Here is a 19065-nt window from a genome sequence, read left to right on the forward strand (position 1 = left end):
TTACCTTTTAAAGACAATAGAACACTGAAAATCAAAGATTAGAAAGCAACATTTAGGAAATTTAAGATCATCTCAACAGAACAAGCCTGATTTATCTCAGCAAAATTTCAAATCAAATTGGAGGGAAGAGCACACTCAACAGATTAAAAAAAAGTTAAGACAGTAAAATATTTTGTCGTGACAAAAGGTAATAGAAGCTTATAATGCTGAAGTTCTTAAAATCACCTAAGAATTGTGCCTAATAGACCATTTCCTTACTAGACTCTGGTGTGGCCATGGGCTCTTGGAGCTATGGCCACCATGTTTCCTGGCTTTGGCCCCCTCCCCTACCTTGGGGAGGTGAATCTCCTCTTTTATTTTCTTTCTAAATAAACTATATTTTCTAATCTAAAAATAATAATAATAATAATTGTGCCTAATAGACTCCTGTGATTTGTTATTTTCTACTCCTTTGTCCTAAGCACAGTGAGAATTTATAGGAAATTCTTAAACTTTCAGTAATACTTTACAGTGTACTGTGCAGTGCTATCTGGGATTCACAAACATCTCACCCTAAGTCTACTATATAAACCCAAAACACCTAGATTTTCTTGTCTTATTGAAATCCATACCCTGTGCCTTCTGTTATTCGCAAGTTATTCTTTATGATGCTGATTATATAACTGTTGCTCAAAGGAGGACATTTATTTGCTCAAGAAACCTACAGTCATGTAGAGAAATCTCACGCCAAGAAAAATGCCCACTTTTGTACTTTTCTCCTATCAGGCTTGAAAAACTTTTAGGAAATCCAGTTGATTATAATATATAAATAGTTAAAATAGCATCACAATGATGATTAAAAGGTAAAAGAAAGGAAGCGAACAATGTCAGTGAAATTGTTCCGTGAAAGTTAGAGGGAAACTTAATTCTGAAAATAACTATTTTTAGCCACTAGATAAGAGTATTACGTTATCAACTCCAAAAGCAAATTTTTGTTCTGAGAATTAGTTAGCTACTAACTATTCAATATTTAGTGCCCAACTCACTATGTAAAATCAGACAAGCAAATATTTTATTGACTAACTCCACTGGTATCCAATGGAATTTTTAATAATAAAAATATAAGACATGGGTAGAAAGTAACATTTGACTTTATTAACCTCACTTGTGATACTGAATACAAATCCTTAATTTTAGAGTCTATTTCAGAGCATAATCTCTTAGATTGAAGAATTAAGGTAGATAAATGTCACAAGAGAGAGGGGAACCAAACAATCAAATTTTTTAAAAAATTGATTTATTTATGTATTAGAAAGTGTGAACTACAGCCCTTATGATATTCCTTTAAATAGCATTTTCTTCTGACTTCCCATTAATCTTATCAGTAACTGAATTTTTTAGCCAGACCCTATACTCTACCATAATCCTTCCAATTATGAGTCAAAAAGAAACACAGGTAGATATGTATATCAAGTATCTTATGAAATTCACCACACATAGCTAAACTTCACATATAACCTTCAAAAAATCAAAAGGACTATGATATTCCTAAAACCCAAAGGCTAGATAAGGTCTACCTTCCAATATTTTCTGCATTTTAAGATCTATTTGATCTAAGATGTTAATGTAGAAATACATTCTATATTTTAACAACAGTAAGATATGACATTCAAGGGAAGAACCAATTAAGACTTTGCATTTAAAACCAAAGGGAACATATTCTTGGACACCTTAATTTATAAAATTCAATCCTAAGCAGGAACTGCTACTATGTAACAAATACTGCTCATATCAAAAGTGCTGGTGACAAAGAATTCAATATGCCCTCCCGCAAAATCTGTCGCCATCTCTAATTGTAATAAGATTTTAAGTGTTTTAAGGTGTTTAAAGTTTGCACTGCAGGACTAATTCAATGGGTATTCATCTGCTACCTTTTTGTAGCAATTTCAATTACATCCAGAAAAAAATGCTGTTACTTTCTAAAATGTGGCATCTGTGGAGGTGGAGTGCCCTCTATAGGTGAGGAAGTAGACACACTCATTAGCTGTCCGGCATGCATTTTCTCATTGATTCGAAGTTCACATCCATCCTGAAGCATTCGAACGGCTATTCGGGCGATGTTCTTAGAGTCATCAAGACCACTGTGAGGCCGCCCGTCATAATCCATTCCTAATTTTTCAAGCATTATTGTCAGTTTGGTTTGGCTTCTAGGAACCTGAAAAATAAACAGCTTAGTAAATATTCCTTTAGTGTTCTAAACTCCAAATATAAGCCAGTTAAACTGAAAAATAAGAAACTGAAAATTAACAGTAATAGCTAAATAAAGTTAGACAAAGGGAAATATTCTGATCAAATGAGGCAAATAAATTACTCAAATTTTCAGAGCTTTCCAAAATGATCTCAAAGTTTTAGCTGAAAAAACAAATATAATCCTCAGCTAACAACTGTGCAGTTTTGTAATTTAGCAAATCACTTGTTAAAGGGAATGTGTTGTTCTGAACATCTAAACTGAAAATCTACCATTTAGACCAAATGAATTATTTTTAACGATATTTTTCTATAATGCATTACTCTTGACTCACTCAGACAGATAAAAAGAATATTTAGTCTTTTGGATGGCTAAAGATAACAAAGAACAAGAATGAAAAATGGTGCTATGTGGTATTTTCAACCTATTTAAAAACCTGAAACTTGATAAATACAATAATCCCATATATTCCCCAGATTCCAACATGCATCTCCACATTTGAGGACCACTATTATCTTTTTTGCATATCCCTATCAAGAACATTTGTTCAATTTTACATTCTAGAATTTGTATAGTTATATCATCTATGCATCTTTTTTACCTTCACTTCAAAAACAGCATTTAAATGCATATATAGGCCTATAAAATAGAAAAACTAACACATTTGTATAATTCTGCAAATACTAAGCCCGCATTTGAGCATGATATGCTCTGCAGAAAGAAACGTTTGAGTTTCTCCCCCAAAATCTTATATAAAATTGTATCTTAGGCTATATTTTTATTTATATTGCTTCAGTTTACTTTTAGAAAAATCAAATTTCATTTTAGCTTAATTCAATTATTTCATAGAAATGTATATTTGCCTTATAAGTTTGTTAAATTTATGAAAAGCAAAAAACAAATTAATCTCAAGTTTAACTACCCATTTCCATCCTCTGCCTACAAGAAAGAATGGATAAAGTTATTTTTAGTCTTAAAAAAGGAGAAAAAAAGTTCTTGCACATACCACCTACTAGATACCTTAATAGCACTGTACATAGTAGAGACTTGGGATAAAGACTTTTGGGTCTACTTGGATTTTACAAAAAACAGAAAAAAGGAGGAAATTTTTTTAAAAGGAAATGTTAGTTTCTTCTGCTTACACTAGTAATGGGCATTACAGTTATCTATTACAAAGAAGGAGAAATCACACAAAAAGTAGGCTAAATAAACTGGCCAAAATAACATCCACAAAAAATATTTTAAAAAGCACTGCAAATGTAATTGCCTTATTTATCTACAGCTTTCTGATTACACCAATGTACTGTGAGCTGTAGATATTTTTATGCAGACTTGAAAATATTAATTATAAATAATAAACCTTAAAATAAATTATTCCTCTAAGCCATAGGTTTATGAAAAAAATGCCTTAATAGAAGGTATTACCATCTGAGAGTTACAGCAAAAAAACAAACCATACAGGATCAAACTCATAAACTTGAGTAAAATTTACACGAAATACACAGGATGGAGGCATGTCTGAAACTATATTGCAGAACAGAGTTAGCGAAATCCAGAATGGGGAAAACATTACAAAACAAATGACTTAGTTCCCTTAAAAAAAATAATATAGGGGAGGGGAAGAAGGGGAGATGGAAGGGAACATACAGAAAAAACTAAAGAGACATATCAACCAACTGCAAATCTGTGAAACTTATTCCGATCCTGACTCAATACACAAAAAAGCAAAAGAAAACAAAATATTTATGACTATTTGACAACAGTAAGGAATTATTAATTTTTTTTTAGATGTGAGAATGGTATGGTAGTTGTGTTTTTAAGAAAAGAACCCTCATCTTTTGGTGCTATGTAATGAAATATTTACAGACTAGATGATACAATATCTGATTTTTCTTCAAATAATAAGGAAAAGGAAAGTAGGTAGGGATGCAGATGAACAAAGTTGGCTATGAGTTTATAACTGTTAAAACTGGGTCTTGGAGGTTCATTATAGCTATCTAATTGCTACATATGTTTGAATATTTTCCATAACAAAACTTTTTTGTTTTTAATCACAAAGTGAGTAAAAAGATAATTCACAAAAAAGGAAAAAAAATCAAATATAATCAAAACACTAGTACTCAAAAGACCTATAAACCTATAACAAAAGATGAGACTACCCAATTTTTTTTCCATTGGTAGAAATTTAAACAGGGACTTCACAGAATAAGAAATCCAGAGAACTAATAAATATACCAAAAGAAGTTCAACCTTATGAGTATTCAGGCAAATGCTATAATGCACCTCAATGAGATGGCATCACACATCCACCAGATTTACAAACATCTAAAGTGTTTGGCAACATCAGATTCTGGTAAAGACTTAAAGCAACTGTGAACTTACACACTGCTGGTGAGAGTGCAAATTGGTATATCTCCTTTGGAAAACTATTTTTGCAATATCTAGTCATGTCAACGATGCACATATCCTTGACTCAGCAATTCCACTCCTAGGTTTATACCCTACAGAAATGAGTACACAAAGGTACCAGGGATATATATAAGAATATTTATAGTAGCCCTGTGCATAAAACTAAAAGCAATCCAAATGGCAGCCAAAGTAGAACAGACAAATAATTTCTGGTATATTCACACAATGGAATTCTACACAGCAATAAAGTGAGTGAGCTGCAGCGACATACCCATACCCAACATAAATGGACCTCAAGCATAATGTTGAGAAAAAAGGTAAAATAAATAATATAGTTAGTGTAATACTAATTATATCATGCTCAAAACCAGAAAAAACTATATGGTATAAGGAAATACATATCAATATTAAGGCTATAAGAAAAAACAAGAAGATGATTACAATGAAAGTAAGAATCAGGACTAGCTTAGGAAGGAAGAAAAAGGAGTTAAATAAGTGAAAGTTGCAAGGGCATTCACTTTAAAACAATCTGCTAAACTCTACTTTTCTACATGCATGTTTTCTACATGCATATTTCTCAGTTTTTAAAAAGTAAAACAGTCAGGCATGGTAGCTCATGCCTGTAATCTCAGCTCTTTGGGAGGCTGAGGCAGGCGGACTGCTTGACTCCAGTAGTTCAAGACCTGCCTGGGCAACCCCATCTCTACAAAAAATAAAAAAAATTAGCTGGGCATGGTGGCACATGCCTACAGTCACAGCTACTCGGGAGGCTGACGTGGAAGGACCACTTGAGCCCCACAGGTCAAGGTTGCCGTGAGCCATGACCCCAAGCCACTGTATTCCAGCCTGGGTGGCAAAGTGAGATCCTGATTCAAAAAAAGTGTTCCAACAACAACAACAAAAGGTTTTTAAGGAAAAACATTTTTTCTCAGAAAACTACATTAGGACATACGTCTTAAAAAGGAAACTGTAAGCCAGGCTCGGTGGCTCAGCCTATAATCCCGCGCCTTGGGAGGCTGAGGTGAGTGGATTGCCTGAGCCCGCGGGTTCGAGACCTGCCTGGGCAGCGAGACCTCATCTCTACAATAAATCAAAAAATCAGCCGGGTGTGGTAGCGCGCGCCTGTAATTCCGGCTACTCGGAAGGCTGAGGCGGAAGGATCGCCGGAGCCCAGCAGGTCGAGGCTGCGGTGGCCGGGAGCGGCCACTGCACTCCAGTCTGGGTGACAGAGTGAGACTTCAACTCAAAAAAAAAAAAAAGGAAACTGTAAAGAGAGAAAGACATATGACACAGATCTAACACATGACAGAGAAGCAAAGGAAATTCCTTGATATGATTTTAGAACAAGGCAGAAGAACACATAGTTCAGATCAGAACAGGATTAAAGGCTCCAGGAAGACAGGCTCTAAGGAAAAAAAGAAAGCCTGACAGACTGAGTGCTTTGAAGCAATGAAAAGTGACTTACAGTTTGAATAGAGAGCAAGAGGATAAGTAAACAACTAAAGAAGTAAATTATAATGCTGGGTGCAGTAGCTCACACCTATAATCCCAGCACTTTAGGAGACTGAGGTGGGAGGATTACTTGAGGCCAGGAGGTAGAGGTTTCAGTGAGCTGTGATCGTGCCACTGCACTACAGCCTGGGCAACAGAGCAAGACACTGCCTCAAAAAAAAAAAAAAAAAGTAAATTATTACATCTAAGGGAAAAGTTGTGAATGCTCTTCATAGTGCTAGAACTATAAACACTGAATAATGATTTGACTGTAAAGGTATTATATTACAAAGGTGCAGGGAGGAGAAGGATATGCAGGACTGGTGGCTTAATAGAACTAAATCTTCATCCCTCATTACAAGAATTCAGAGATATCTCATACTGAAAATTCAAGAAAAAGTATAAACACACAACTTAGAAATATAAAGGTAAATATTTGAAAAAATAGTTTTTAAAAAGGTTGAATGGGGGCAATCCCTGGGGTCCCCTCCCATTGTGGGAGCTTTTCTGTCCTCTCAATAAACCCTGCTTTCAAAAAAAAAAAGTCGAATGGAATTAAGGAGAATGGGAACCAGTTCTGGTGAGGGCTGTGGCAGAAGACTGCCATTTGTTATAAGCCTTGCAGTGTTATTTTTAAAATGTACACTACACACATGTATTAACTTTGATAAAAGTAAAAAGTAAAATAAAATTAAAATTTAGTGAAGGATATTTGCTCCACAAAAAAATTCACATATTGAATTCTCCTACAGTTTCAAGACAGAGGTTTGAAACTGTAGGGGTACTCAATATGTGAAAAAAAAAAAAAAACATATTTAAATAATGGTTAATAGGATAAAAGAGAAAAAAGCCTATCTTTCTCTTGTTTTCTTTTTTTTTTTTGAGTTGGAGTCTCACTCTGTCGCCCAGACTGGAGTGCAGTGGCCACTCCCAGCCACCGCAGCCTCGACCTGCTGGGCTCCAGCAATCCTTCCACCTCAGCCTTCCAAGTAGCTGGAACTACAGGCGCGCGCTACCATGCCCGGCTAATTTTTTAAAAATTTATTATAGAGGTAAGGTCTCGCCAAGTTGCCCAGGCAGGTCTCGAACCCGCGGGCGAAGGCAATCCACTCACCTCAGCCTCCCAAAGGCGCAGGATTACAGGCTGAGCCACCGAGCCCGGCTTCTAATTTAAATATAACTAATTTGGAGTCTGAAAAGTAACAACGAATTATATGGGCTTTTTTGTGAAAAACACCTAAAAATTCACAACTTAACGAACATGCAAAATATAACAAATTTATTACTAATTGCTGTATAATGAGTAAATACAGAAATTTTACCTTGTAAAAGTTTCCATATGACTTTCGAATATTGATCCACTTTTTAGCAAAAGGGGGATATTTGAGTCTGCTAAGTTGGCACTGAATGTTCAAGAACTTACTCATATCCCATGAACTACAAATCAAAAGCAGAAAAAAATGGATAAAATAAATGCTATACTATTCCTACAAATAAATCTTTTAAATCATTTATTTACAAGTTCTCATAGTCACATATAACATACAGTCGAGAAAATAAACCTCACTTCCTATAAAATACAAACTGAAAAATAAGCTGGTCAGGCACAGTGGCTCACGCTTGTAATCTCAACACTTTGGGAGGCCGAGGTGAGAGGACTGCCTGAGCCAGTGGTTCGAGACCAGCCTGGGAAACATGGTGAGACGTTGTCTCTACAACAACAACAACAACAAATTAGCTGGGTGTGGTGCCACATGCCTGTAGTTCCAGCTACTTAGAAGGCTGAGGTAAAGGGATCGCCTGAGCCCAGCAGGTCAAGGCTGCGGTGGCCATGAGCAGCATGCCACTACACTCTAGTCTGGGCGACAGAGTGAGACTGACTCAAAAAAAAAAAAGGAAAAAAACTTTTAAAAAGCTTTAAAAAAACAAAAAAAAATCAGACATATATATAATTTTTTTTCACAACTAATTCTTATTAGGCTCATCTTGATTGTTTTTATGGTTCTGATTGCCTGGGTAGACTTCTATCTTGCTAAGTATTTTTTCATAATTCTAAAAAAACCCTGCTAAGCTTACTTTTAATACCAGACTTAGCATATCAGTAACACAGTAAGTTCTTTGGAGGTATGTTGTAAAATAAAACAAAAAACTTGAAATAGACAAAACCAACTGGTATCAAGTGGTTAAAATACAACCTGTTCTGCTATAGCACACTTATATAACAGAACACTAATCAATTTATTGTAGTTAAGAAGGATAAAATTGATTGTAAATGTGGAAACTGTGTTGGGTCATATGTGATCTTTCTTAAGCAAGGGGAATCAGAATAGTAGCAACAGAAATTATAACCCTCAACAAGAAATAAAAAAGCCTTTAACTCAGCTGCTATACTGGTAACAAGATATACTTTTCTCTATATTCTTATCAACTGTATTTTAAGAAAATTAAAAACAAGTCTGTCCCTGGAATCCTACTGCTTCTCTGCATTTTTAATATCCTCAAGCCGGATGTGGTGGCTCACATCTGTAATCCCAGCACTTTGAGAGGTAGATGCGAGAAGGTTGCCTGAGTTCAGGTATTCAAGACAAGCCCAGGCAACTTAGGGAGACCTTGTCTCTACAATAAATCAAAAAATCAGCCAGGCATGGTAGTGTATGCCTATAGTTCCAGCTACTTGGAAGGCCGAAGCAGAAGGATCACCTGAGTCCAGCAGGTTGAGATGACATTTGCCATGAGCGTGCCACAGCACTCCAGCCTGGGCGACAGAGTGAAACTACTCAAAAAATTTTTTAAAAAGATCCTCTAGGGCAATCTCCAGTCACCCAACCTGTGCTGCTTGCCTGAGCTGTCCAAATTATTTCTGGAGGTATCTATCATTATTTTTGTTAGTGTTCTGGTTACAAAATTGCAGAGGTTTTGAACAATCTGCTCAGAAAGAGAGGTCTTTACAGAATTGCACATATTGTATTATGGAAGAAACACCTGTATACTTTAGCAGAACACTGCTCATTTGTATTTAACTTCCATCTTCTAACACAATTATGACATGACAACATATGATGTCTTCTATCATATGTGAGGATCTCTCAACCCTCTATGTTGGCGACATCTCAGCTATAGAGTACAATCTGTCCCCAGTTTGAAACAGGTGTTTAGGACCCTCTTCTTCAACCTTAATGCCATTACAGTACAGGAGTTGCCCTGGCACAATGTCTGTAACCCTTGTTTTAATCTTTCTGATCCTCCTATTTAGTTTTCCATTTAGCAAATGCTTTTTGAACACACACCTTGAGCTCAGCACTACAGTAAGCCTTATGGAAGATTTTAAAAATCTGAAAGGATTTTTAATTTCCTTGCCAAAGTCAGTCTCACATATATCAGAATATATGGTCTGATGCCAACATGAGTGGCATGTATCATAGAAACTGAAAGACTTCGAGATTGTCTGGGTAAAACACGTGGTGGGCTTTGAATAATGGAGAAGTATTAGTTGAGGCAGAGAATCTCTCAGTAGAGGGACGCATGAATAAGTATATAGAAAAATAACCAACCATGTAAATTCATGTACCAGCCTGACTGGAGTAAAGACGAATGATGTTAAGTGGGTGAGGTTAAATAGGTGGTGGTGGTGGTGGCGGCGGGGGATGAGATGACAGTTAAATGTCACGCTGAAAAGTGTGGACTTTTTAGAGCAAGGAAGTGTCATTATAAAAACAGGGTTTTAGGAAAGTAATTTTAGTTCTACATGTTAATATTTCTCTTTCTCTAGTCCTCTAGTTCCAGATTAGACTGTAATAACAGCTTTCTTTCCTCTCTTTCATCCCCAGGATTCAAATTTTAAGTAGGAATAAGAATATGAAAGGAGCAAATACTGGCCCCTGTGGGGTTTTTCTAGAGGCTTTAATAATATTCTTCTGTGGTTATTCTAAAAGTTAAATAAATAAGGATATCTGTAATCTTAAAAAGTAGATTTATAAAGGTAATCTTCCTAAATACTTACCCATCTGTTAATATGGAATATTTATACTTTGTTCCTAATTCCTTCAATTTCATCCAGTCAATTACTTTTTTTAGTACCTGAGGGAAGGTATCAGCTCTGTCTACCTGATCCTAAGGATATAAAAGTCAAAGAGATAAAGATCAGGGCTGTAGCTACACACAGTCCTACAAAATACCCAGGCTAAATTGGAGGAAAAGGAACAGTATGAAAAAGGCTTATATCTGATATTTTAAATTCTTCATTATTTCCTTGGCTTAGATCCACCTAAAATTTCATTTTTAAGATCATTAAAAATTGTTTATAACCAAGTATTAAAAACTGCTGTCAACTGAAGCATATAATCCTCCCAAAATTAAGATTTAAGATCATCTCCAGCAGTTTTTTTTTGCAGGCCTCAACCTAGTAGCATACTGGTTCTCCAGAGTGGAAAGAAGAGAAATATCTAAGCTGAAAGCCTCAGTCCCCTATGTGGTCTTCCCATAAGTCTCACACCTTTCCCACCAAACTACACATCATTCCACACACCATACTGCACACTGCTGCCAGAGTGATCATCCTAAAGTATAAATCTGACCCATCACATCATTCTTATACCCAAAGACCTCCAACCACACTCCAAGGCCTTCAGGATGAAAAGACACACAAGATCCTTTATGATCTAGACTGCCTCTGCCTAGCTTGATCATTTTCTTAAAAGCCCACACTGAACTAACTGCAGTTCTGACATTCCAAACCCGAAGTGACCAGCTATTCTTTGCTGCCCACTTGTCTATCATAACTCAGCCCCAATTCAACAACTTGGGAAGTTTTTCCCAGGGCAGCCCTCCATTCCCTCTTTCATATATGGCAATCCTTTTTACAGATGTCTTAATACCCTGATCAAACAGTGACGTGTCAGTCTTCCTAACCATCCAGTGACCAGGTTTATTCTGCCTGTCCTCCTGACTTATAGATTTTAAGTGAACTGAGGACAGTGACTGACTTGACTGTCTTTGTCACCCTAGTACCCTGGCACACAGTAGCACTCAAATATATGTGAAGTAAATGACTGAAGAAACTAAATAAATAAATAAAGGGCCTCCCATATTAGAATACCATAAAAAATCAGAGACCTAAAAAACCAAACTATATATAGTCAAGTTGTACGCAGATACCTTCTAAAACTTATCTCCAAATTTAGTGTGGTAACACTTACTTTGCTAATGCTTCATCTTATAAATGAAATCTTTTAAAAGTCATCACTTACAACATCTTAAAAGGAATGGCTGAGGAAAAATGTTTCCAGGTATAAAATTTGCTTTTGTATACTTTTTAATATTACACTCTGAAAGATCTTTACCAAGCAAGGAAATAATCACATTAATTTAAATTGTTCATCATCATAATAATTTTTAAAAACTATTTATAAAATAAATTCCTAATTCCACAACCTCTTTCAAACTCTAGATAAAAGAATATAGAAGTATAACCTGAGTAATTCCAGTAAGATTGATGCAAAAATCGGAAAGCTGTGTGTTCATCTCTGGCCTTACATACTGCTGAAACGTATCTTCCTATAAGGGAAGGACAGCAAGTTAAGGTACTTTATATGATTTAAGAGATATGACACATGATATATGACGTCAGTCATACCAGGCTGTAAATATGCTCATGGCATAGGCCCTTTCAAGGCTTTTAAAGATACTTTTGCATGCCCAAAGCACTCTAGTTTTTAAATTAAAAAATCATTTTTTTCAAAGCTCTAAAAATTTTAAGATAAAGCGGTGTCTGAAAGCAAGCCTTCAAACCAAAATTTAAATAAATATTTTCCTGGGGAACAAAACGTTGACTATTTTCATGATACTTCAAAACTATAAAGCCTATTAATGCAACCTCTACTTCAAAATACGAAGAGTTCTTAAAATAATAATAAGCGATTCTGAAGAAATGTCAGTCTTCAGTTATAATAAATTAACTTTAAATTTCTGCTCTCTCATTTATTCCTGGATAGTCTTTATTTTCATATAAACATTCAACTGAACTAAATTCTGAATAGTCGAAACTTAACTGCTCCGAGCGTGGTGGCTCACGCCTGTAATCCTAGCACTTTGCCTGAGCCCAGGGGTTTGAGACCAGCCTGGCAACTTGTCAAGACCTTGTCTCTACAAATCAAAAAAGTTAGCCGGGCATGGTGGTGGTGTATGCCTGTAGTTCCAGGTACTTGAAAGGCTGAGGCAGAAAGATTGCCTGAGCCCAGCAGGTCAATGTTGGGGTGGCCATGAGTGTGCCACTGCACTCCAGCCTGGGTGACAGAGTGAGACTTTGACTCAAATCCCCCCCCCCAAAAAAAAACTTAACTATATGATATGCAGCAGCTTAAGCACTGGTAATACTGCATTTCTGTAGCAATTTTTAACCTCTTCAGGTTTCCTGCTGGCCTTATTTCAGACACACAATTCTGTGAAATGAGTGAGGCCCCTATTGCTGTGATTACCTGGCTCCGGTCACTAAGTGCTTTTTTCCCTACCCCAATTATACCTCCCTAAACCCAAACATGCTAAGTCATCTTTTTATTTTTATTTATTTTTTTATTTTATTATTTTTTTTTGAGTTGGAGTCTCACTCTGTCACTCAGACTGGAGTGCAGTGGCCGCTCCCTGCCATGGCAGCCTCAACCTGCTGGGCTCCGGCGATCCTTCTGCCTCAGCCTTCCAAGTAGCTGGAACTACAGGCGCGCACTACCACACCCAGCTAATTTTTTGATTTATTGTAGAGATGAGGTCTCGCCAAGTTGCCCAGGGGGGTTTCGAACCCATGGGCTCAGGCAATCCACTTACCTCAGCCTCCCAAAGCGCTGAGATTACAGGCTGAGCCTCCAAGCCCGGCTCGTCTTTTTAAAATTAATAAACATCTTAAAATCTAAAGATTTAAAGACAATTGTTAATCTTGGGTATTAACAGAGATATGGAGAAAAAGTCAAAGAATATTCTTTGTGGCAGAAGGTTAAAACATTTTTTAAACTAAATGTCTATACTTTCTAAGAATAAATTCCTTTTATATGTCAATCTATTAAGCAGATGAACAATAAATGGTTGCTAAGAATTATAAAAGAGCAAAAGCAAAGAACAACAAAAAAGAGCACGTGAACTTCAAAAGCTACATGCTCATTACTTACCACATACATTAAAGAATTCCACTTAACAATATCACAGATAAAGTCTATATATCATTAAGTACCAATGTCTTATTTTGTACTTTTATTTATTTATTTATTTATTTATTTTTGAGTTGGAGTCTCACTCTGTCGCCCAGACTGGAGTGCAGTGGCCGCTCCCGACCACCGCAGCCTCGACCTGCTGGGCTCCGGCGATCCTTCCGCCTCAGCCTTCCGAGTAGCCGGAATTATAGGTGTGCGCTACCACGCCCGGCTGATTTTTTGATTTATTGTAGAGATGAGGTCTCGCTGCCCAGGTGGGTCTCGAACCTGCGGGCTCAGGCAATCCACTCACCTCAGCCTCCCAAAGGCGCGGGATTACAGGCTGAGCAACCGAGCCCGGCTTATTTTGTACTTTTAAATGGAAGTCTTTCAAAAATATATTGTAACTTCTCTTACCATTACAATCAGGTAATTCTAAATATTATAAATGTCACCAAAATTCTATTCATTTTTTTCATACTTTTAACAGAACAATGCTATAGAGAACTATGTATTCATTGACCAAATATTTAGTCACCATTTAATAAATCACATAGTAAACTGAAAGGTGGTGAGGATTATTAAAAGTAAAAGAACGCTGGGCATGGCAGTGCGCACCTATAATCTCATCTACTCAGGAGCTGAGCAGAAAGCTCATCTAAGCAAAGGAAAAGCAGAGTAGGTAAGGGGGATAAGAACACAGAGTATGTGGGGGTGCTTACAAGCTACACTCTTAAACAGGATAATCAGGTAAACTTTTCTCTTCTTTTTGAGTTGGAGTCTCACTCTATCATCCAGGTTGGAGTGCAGTGGCACGCTCACGGCCACCGCAGCCTCGACCTACTAGGCTCAGGCGATCCTTCTGCCTCAGCTTTCCAAGTAGCTGAACTATAGGCATGTGCCACCATGCCCACCTAATTATTTGATTTATTGTAGAGACAAGGTCTCGCCATGTTGCCCAGGCTGGTCTTGAACCTGTGGGCTCAGGCAATCCCTGTCTCTACAATTAAAAAAAAAAAAAAATTAGCTGGGCATGGTAGTGTGCACCTGTAGTGCCAGCTACTTGGAAGGCTGAGGCAGAAGGATCATCAGAGCCCAGCAGGTTGATGCTGGGATAGCCGTTAGTGTACCACTATACTCCAGCCTGGGCGACAGAGTGAGACTCCAACTCAAAAAAAGTGGGATCTGAATTAGAATGATTTGCCATTACCCAAACTAGGGAAGGCTGAAAATAGAATGTGGCCACATGGAGACTCATGCCTGTAATCCCAGCACTTTTGGGAGGAAGAGGTGAGAGAATTGCCTGAGTCCAGGGGTTCTAGACCAGCCTGGGCAACATGGTGAGACCTCGTCTCTACAATAAATTTTTAAAAAGTAGCTGGGCATGGTGGCACATGCCTGTGGTTCCAGCTACTTGGAAGGCTGAGGCAGAAGGATCGTCTGAGCCCAGCAGATTGAGGCTGCGGTGGCCCGAGAGGATATCACTGCACTCCAGCCTGGGTGACAGAGTGAGACTCTGACTCAAAAAAAAAAAAAGAATATAATTAAAAGAGGCTTTAAATAGCACTAAGAATAATCTACACATTTCAATGCACAAAGCCTTTTTATTTACTCCCAGTGGCTTGGTGATAACCGGAGATAACTGGAGGTAACAAAGAAGTGACTTTTGAACAGATGAGATGTTATGATATACTCTCGCTCAGAATTTATAAGGCAAACAGTATTATTTTAGGAAATTCCTACTATGACTCCCAGAACTAATGCACTGACAGGTATCTAAATCATACATATTATGTGGCTGAGAAACCAAGGTTATATGAGTTGTTTCCCCCATAAATGTTACACTACAAAGACAGTTCTAGGTTGAAAAGTGAGTTTTGTAAATTATCATTCTTAGAGATCAGAGTTCACATTAGGCTACAGCAGTGGTTCTCAACCCTGACTATTACCAAAGCCAAATGAGAAGCTTTAAAATAAATGCTGATGTCTCTACCACACAAGTAAATTGGAATTGCTAGAACCAGGCATAAGGTCTTATTTTTGTTTTACTTCCTAGGAGATTCTGATGTTTACCCAGATGTTCTAAGCAACAGAAAAAAATACCATGACTTTAGCTACTGGAAAAACGGAAAAGGAGAAGCAGTCTCTGAAATTGCTTTATTACAGCTTTTCTGTTAATCAAGCTGATATAAAGATCACAGTAAGAGAAAACAGTCTACTTCAGAATTCTAATTCTAGCTAAAATAGCAAATGAAATCCTCTACTTTACTAATAAACACCAGAAGAGTTGCTGCTAAAAACAAAATTAAAATATAACAATTCACTTACTATTTCTAAGGTATGTGTATTAAGTAAAACAACAGGAAATTCAATTATTTCATGTATGAACTCAGGTGGGTTACCCTCTTCACAAGTGGCTTCAAAGTCAATAATACAAATGTAGTCATAGTAACTGTCAGCACAATTGCTCTCTTTCAACATCAGCTTCTGCTTCTTATAGTAGTTCTTCAGTCTCTTCTTTAGTACATCCTTTACTCCTCTAAGTAGAAAAAGAATAAAATTTACTCTTAGGTAAATTTACAGTCCAGAATCATAACTCTTACCTGTTGGCACTGGGTTAACACTAACAGTCACAGCATAACTGTGCAAATGCTAGCTAAAACAAAGAAAGCAGGACTCAAAGCGAAGTTAGTAAAGAATTAAAATACAACATTTAATGCAATATCAACATTTTCTTCCACAAGTAACTTTTCATTTTACTAATCCATAACTGCATTTTCTCCAACATATACTGATATACACTTGTCAGTATACACCACCAGCACAGCCATACTGCCTTATATACTAAGATGACACACATGATACAAATACTGAAATTAATACTGAATTATTCTGCTGGCCAAAAGATACATTTCAAAATATAAAAATCCAGGTAAATTGAATTCTCATACTATCTCTTTCCTTTCTTTTGGCTTCTGTAGGTTAGAAAACTAAAAACATTCCAATGAATATGAAAGCATTATGAACCTAGCATACAAAGTTTAATGTCTGTAAACTATTCAGTGAGGAAAACTGATCTAAAAATACTCTAGAGTAAACCATCCAGAGGGATATTATCATACTCAGTAGGTTCTTAATTGGAAGTAGGTTTCCTACTTTATCATGGACAGAATATGACTTAGGGGATTTCAATATTACAAAGTTTTCAAATATGCAACCCACAAATGAACTAGCCAGGAGTAGGGAAGGAGCCTCCTACATAAGTAACAATGATTGATAAGACTGATCACATCCTTCAGACAGCATGAATTTCTTCAAAACATTAAGTCACAACCAGTATTCAGGCTTCCTTCAGTGTGACTTGGTTGAATCCTATATTGGACTGCAAATACAAAATGGTAGTATAAGAGCATCTAAATTTTAATAATATGTAGCGCCAAATAATGTATTTTCATCATATAACTAGTGACTATTACATTTGTTAAATCGTTGGTTTTCCTTTCTATACTACCACTTAAGCACTAAAAAGGAATCCTACCCATGAAAATACTCACCAGCTAGCTGTCTTAAGACAAAACGCCTTGAGCTGGGTATGGTGGCTCACATCTGTAATCCCAGCACTTTGGGAGGCTGAAGTGAGAGGACTGCCTGAGCTCAAGGGTTCAAGACCAGCTTGGGCAACATGGCGAGACCTTGTCTCTACAATAAATAAATAAAAAATTAGTCGGGCTTGGTGGCACATGCCGATGGTTCCAGCTACTTGGAAGGCTGAGGTGGAAGGATCACCTGAGTCCAGCAGGTCAAGGCTGCAGTGGCTGTGAGCATGCCATTGCACTCCAGCCTGAGCAACAGAGTGAGACTCTGACTCAAAATAAAATAAATGACAAAATGTCTTAATATGTTTATTTGCTTGAGATTTTCCAAATTATCGAAACCTAGGAAGAAAACATCTTAACTCCTTTCACTTGAAGGCACTGTGAGTGATCTGTGTCATGTAAGAACTGTGGATTACTTTTGGCAGCACAAACACATATAACTAGTTGTTCTGGATAGAAACATATCATCTTTAACATTTCTCTTGCTGCTCCAAATACTCACCATTTTTGCCACTTCCAACTCAAAAAAAAATTCAGAATCTGGTTCTCCTGAAATCTCTCTGCTATGGTTCACACTAACTTCTTAGACTATGGCAAATGCCTCCACTACCACAAGCCTTTAATTTATTCTTTACCTTATTTGAGAACTGAGCATTAATGCCAATTTCCTGCTTAAATAACTTCAGTGGCTCCCTTCTGCTTAAAAGTTAAAAGTAGATGTCAGCACAGAAGTCCTTCACAACTTAGCTACAATCTATCATTTCAGTATCACTCTCAGAAGTCCCCAGGGTACATCATGACCGCAGAGAAAACATACTATAAGTCATGGCCCAAATATGTGGTACACCTTTATGTTCTGTATCGTTGGTTGTATGATAGCTGAAGAAAAGGCAAAATCATGTCGCAGAAAACAAACAAACAGGAATCTGAAGTTTTTGAGTTCTTTTTGCCTGAAATACCCTCGTTCTCTTTTCTGTTTGGCACTATTCAAATGTCACCTTACTGTATTCTCATACAGTAGGTGGCCAGACTTTCAAAATAATACTGGCCAATCTACTATGATTGTGTGTCTTCCAAATGACTGATATTTTCAAAGTGGGGAGTATATCTGTATTTACCGTTGTAACTTCAATGCCTAGTATAGTGCTTAGAATTCAACACAGGCTTGTTGAATAAATATATAAACATACATCTAGATCTCTAGCTCCCATGCAAGCCAGAAGCAAGCAATTGATATTCACACCTGGGAAGGACAAAACCTTTGCTGAGAAAATCTTCTGTAGACTACAGGTTATACCTTCATAACAGAAAGAGTCAAGGGAAAATGAGGTCAAAATTTTCTTCACAAAGTTTGATGTAGACAATCTAGAAGGAACAAAAATATATTTGTGCCCTCGTGAAAATTACTGGTGCTGTATTTTAAAGCAAAGAGGAGAAATACAACTTATAAGAAAATAAGAATTATGGTATACCCTGAAGCAATAAAAATTTTCATCTATTACATCCAATTTTTGATTGATGTCTAGCAGATCCACTGCTTATCAAAAATCTATATATTTTTCAGTACTCCAAGTCATTCCTTCCCCATGCTCCAAGTCAAAGTAGGTGATTTGTTTTGTGAAAATTATTAAAAACTTAGGTATGTGTACATCTAATTAAAGATACATACACAGTCGACTAGACTGCGCTGTTTTCTCATCTAATATATAGTTAAACATAATGGATACTATCATTCTGGATTATTTTTAGAAAATAAAAAAAAATTCCTGGTAAGTGAATAATGTTTTTAAGCTACTGTACCTGGTTTCACACAAACATTTTTTTATAAAAACAGTACATATGGCCAAAAGAAAAAAGAGAAAAATATTCAATCTTATGAATAAGATAATTATCCATCAACTAAATAACTAAAAAAAATAAAAATGCGTTATGAGTCAAATACGCCTATACATTGCTGGTAGATCTTTAAAATATTCAGACTCAAGCAGGGCTCGTTGGCTCAGCCTGTAATCCCGTGCCTTTGGGAGGCTAAGATGAATGGATTGACTGAGCCCGTGGGTTTGAGACCCGCCTGGGCAGCGAGACCTCATCTCTACAATAAATCAAAAAATCAGCCGGGCATGGTAGCGCACGCCTGTAGTTCCGGCTACTCGGAATGCTGAGCGGA

General features: G+C 36.8%; 1 protein-coding gene across 1 annotated transcript in view; it reads right to left on the bottom strand.

Moving 5' to 3' along the window:
• Positions 1-1034: 1034 nt before the first annotated feature.
• ERI1 (exoribonuclease 1) overlaps positions 1035-19065 on the bottom strand; it is a 25513-nt gene continuing 7482 nt past the window's right edge. Inside the window, exons 3-7 of the mRNA XM_008051523.2 lie at positions 15631-15841; positions 11597-11680; positions 10128-10237; positions 7450-7564; positions 1035-2194 (exon numbers count right to left, since the gene is read on the bottom strand). Of these exons, the coding sequence (XP_008049714.1) occupies positions 1952-2194; positions 7450-7564; positions 10128-10237; positions 11597-11680; positions 15631-15841 (763 nt within the window). The 3' untranslated portion in view covers positions 1035-1951. The remainder of the gene's footprint in view (positions 2195-7449; positions 7565-10127; positions 10238-11596; positions 11681-15630; positions 15842-19065) is intronic.

The sequence above is a fragment of the Carlito syrichta genome, unplaced genomic scaffold (assembly GCF_000164805.1).
Source record: "Carlito syrichta isolate Samal-C Ts95f unplaced genomic scaffold, Tarsius_syrichta-2.0.1 Scaffold65451, whole genome shotgun sequence".
Taxonomy (NCBI): Eukaryota; Metazoa; Chordata; class Mammalia; order Primates; family Tarsiidae; genus Carlito; species Carlito syrichta.